Source organism: Tarenaya hassleriana, unplaced genomic scaffold, assembly GCF_000463585.1.
Source record: "Tarenaya hassleriana unplaced genomic scaffold, ASM46358v1 Cleome47, whole genome shotgun sequence".
Classification (NCBI taxonomy): Eukaryota; Viridiplantae; Streptophyta; class Magnoliopsida; order Brassicales; family Cleomaceae; genus Tarenaya; species Tarenaya hassleriana.
Window position 1 is genome coordinate 526,377 of NW_010967396.1, and position 3,585 is coordinate 529,961.

At 38.0% G+C, this 3,585-nt stretch overlaps 1 protein-coding gene across 1 annotated transcript; it reads right to left on the reverse strand.

Annotated features, from left to right (window-relative positions):
* Window positions 1–488: 488 nt before the first annotated feature.
* LOC104825510 (mitochondrial import receptor subunit TOM20-2-like) lies at window positions 489–2,915 on the reverse strand. The gene is made up of 6 exons (XM_010557851.2): window positions 2,760–2,915; window positions 2,166–2,244; window positions 1,883–2,052; window positions 1,741–1,788; window positions 1,505–1,591; window positions 489–937 (listed from the first exon to the last, which is right to left on the reverse strand). Exons 1-6 carry the CDS (start codon window positions 2,856–2,858, stop codon window positions 803–805), a joined length of 618 nt encoding a protein of 205 aa, XP_010556153.1. The 5' UTR covers window positions 2,859–2,915; the 3' UTR covers window positions 489–802.
* Window positions 2,916–3,585: the final 670 nt, after the last annotated feature.

A 3,585-nucleotide genomic window follows, 5' to 3' on the forward strand; every position in this document is an offset into this window, starting at 1 on the left:
AGAGCGTCGCCGGGGCAGAATCGTTATTTTTAGAGAACCCCGAGGGCAATTTCAACTAACCATCTCTAACGTCATCTCGTCAGTGACGGTTGCAACGCTGAGTGGGTCCCCCCATTTTTATTTTATTATTTTAATTTTCGCTAACGGCGAGTCGTGTCCCATGTAACTAGAAAAGATCAAAATAAACCCAAATCGGAATATATATATATATTTTTTCCGGATCCAAGGCTCGACATTTTGCTTTGGCAGCGAGTTTAGTTTCCCACTAAAATATTAGGATGAACGGCTAATGTACAAAGGTATCACCACTAAGCTGCCATTATTTGATTGCCATTTTTATGAAATATATTTTGCAAATTGAATACAAAAATAAGAATCAAACACGAAAAACATATAAAAAAATCAACGTTTTTCTAGATCGAATAATTTGTTTCCTTTGGAGGAAAAAAAAGAAAAAAGATTTCCTGCCACGGAGGTCACTATTCCAATGGAGAAACAAAACCCATGTAGTTAATTTTTGTCGCAAAGAGGATCAACAATTGTACAAACGTCATTATTTTCCACCATCAGAAAGCAGGATGAACAGCTCTTAACCAGTAAGATTATGAAGAAATCGGTTAAATAGATATGAAGAGACAAGCATATTCTAATTTAAAACATTGAAAAAACCGTACCACAAAAACTTGCTAGCGAATGGCTCACCAACTCCAACAGGAAGGAATCAACACCTGACCTCTTCTACTCAAATCTGGCTACGGGAACTAGATAAGATATTGTACCTTTGGATTGCCAAAGACAGTTTTTATCTAGGAGGGGGAGGAGGAGGGGGGCCAAGGGACTTTGCCATTCCAACCCAAGCTACGATCCCCACCGCAAGGATTATCCAACCGCATACGTCGTACGTGAATTCGTAGTTTTTCTTTTTCTTCTTGCCACTCTGCAATACGGTCAAAATGAAAGGAAATTGCATCTTCAGACATTTAAAACGAATCAACAAGCCCACAACTAACGATCTTGCTCAGTGCAGTCACTACTATTGGGAATTACGGCCGACCCATTTAATTAATAACCGAATAACCAAAGTGATCCAAGCCGAATAACATATGACTAGAACCAAACTGAATCCGATAAAAACCAAACGGTCATGATACCTCTAAAACCGAAAAACACAAACCAATTAAAGAAACAACTGAAAAATGGAAAATTTCTTAGAAAAATGAGTATTTTTATCAATAAAAACGGACCCCGAATCGAACAAATTCAATATAAAAACCGAATGGTTATAATTTTTCTAAAACCAAAGTAACCAAACTCGAATATAACCAAAACTAACCCGAACCAAAACCCGAAATGGCCACCCCAATCGGGAATGCATCAAATAGAATGTGTTTTAACCCCTAAAAACAAAAGCAGGCTCTTTAAGCTCACTAGAATTTGAAAAACCCATTTCATAATTCATAACCATAAGTGCAAAACGAGAAATCCAACGAGATGGATATCTTACACTAGCATTTGAAGATGCCGAAGGTCCTCCACCTAGTGCTTGTTGCCCCAATCCATGCTTATGAATCTCCATATGCAGTTCCGGTGCCTAAGAAATGAACAGCGATTTAGATCCTCAAACAAAAAATGCATCCATAATGTAACAGGTTTTCCAATGTGCAATGACTTTCACTTCAATTCATGATACAAATTCTGTACAAGGAGGTTGAAAATGAAAACCAAACATAGTAATGGTACCTTTGCTGCCACTTCCAAAGACTTACGATATAGTTCATTACTCGGATCCTAAGAACACAAATTTTAAAAAATCAGCCTCAGTCAGCTAAATTCAAGATATTAATTCATATCCCTGTCAAAAATATAAAACTTGCAAAGCTACCTCATTTTCCGCTCTCTGAAAATACCCAGCAGCTTTATCAAAAAGCACCTTGGCTTCATCAGCATCTGAAATGAGGAATGCCTGTGAGGTGTGGGCGTTTCCCAGGCACCACAGAGCCTCATGTTTCATCGGATTTATTGTCAATGCCTCTTCCAACTTAGAGATAGCATCTACATCATCGATATTTTGTTACATATGGAACAATTATAACAAAAAAGGCGATGCAAAAGAAAAGAGACAAATCAATTCTTTGAACCTTAGCTTCACAAAGAAGAATTGATACCATTTAACATCTGCTTTGCATCTGGAACACTCTGGAACTGAGATAATTCGAGCAATGCACCACCCCATTTGATCAAATTCTGCGAAAATGGAACACCCAGAAAATACAGACTCAGAGGTAGATGGCCAAAGCAAGTTAAGTTAACCCGAGACTTCTTTCAAGACATTGACGAGATTGAATAGCAACTCAATTTGAGCATTTTACCACTACACTCGTTGTACCAACCAAAATATTTACTATGAGATGGAAAAGTATATACGATCATGCCAGGCAAAAACTTTACAAAAATGCATCCATAAGACCATTTCGACAACGAAAACGAAAATAAGACGAACCCGATCGCGGGATTGGCACAAGAGATCATGCCAGAACAGAGCTACAATATGACCAATACAAATTAACCAGGGATCGTTCCGATTCACATCAAATGGAAGCCAACATAACATCTACCACCCGATTCTACAGACCAACCACCTAATCGGATCACATATAAAACCGCCGAAACGAAAATCTAAACCTATAGAAAACGTGAAACATAACCACTAAAAATGAACAAATCCAGCAAATTCTCAGGAGAAAGGAATATATTACAACCTCGGCATCGAGCGGGTCATTGGCATACTGAACCTCAGCAGCTTTGCGAGCATGCTCGAACATCAGGAGACGATCAAAGTCCGCCGCCGAGAAATCCATCGTCGAGATGCAGGAAATATCTAGGGTTCAATGAAGACGAAGTCGGGGTTTTCCCCATCTATATATGCTCATACGAGGGTTTTAGCCTCGGCGATGGCAAGATATTTCTAATAGAATTGGGCCTAACTGGGCCCATTTATCCATAATGGCCGATAGATAGACCTTTTATGTTGTCGCGTTGGATGCACGTTCGGCGATATCACCAATCCGGCGTTTGCATTTGAAAAAACAAGTTGGCGTTGGCGTTTACGAATGTAAACTACGATTTGATGGTCAAAAGCGAACGTAAAAGATATCGCCAAAGCGTGCATCAAACGCAAATTGCGTTTAATTTAACGCTTACAGTTTTGCGTTGTATTGATGATTGAACGCAAGCGTTTGAACATAACAGTTTGTGTTTGGACTACTGCGTTACAGTAAAAGACAAAATACAAAATTATTATACATCTCCCGACATAAGATTCGTGGACGCATTAATTGTCGGTCGAGACATTAATAACACAAGATTAAGCTTGTTGGTCGGAGATTTAATCGACCATTTTTTCTAATCCAATTGCAATTATGAATACTAATAAAGAGAAAAGCGAGTTATAGAACTTTTAAGCTTTAGATTTTTTGTTTTAATTGTTTTCCTATATGGATTCAATTATTTGAAGAATTTTAGCATCTTGGTTTATAGTTGTAACTTTCAATTTCCAAATATAAAAAGCTCTTTAAAATAAATTTA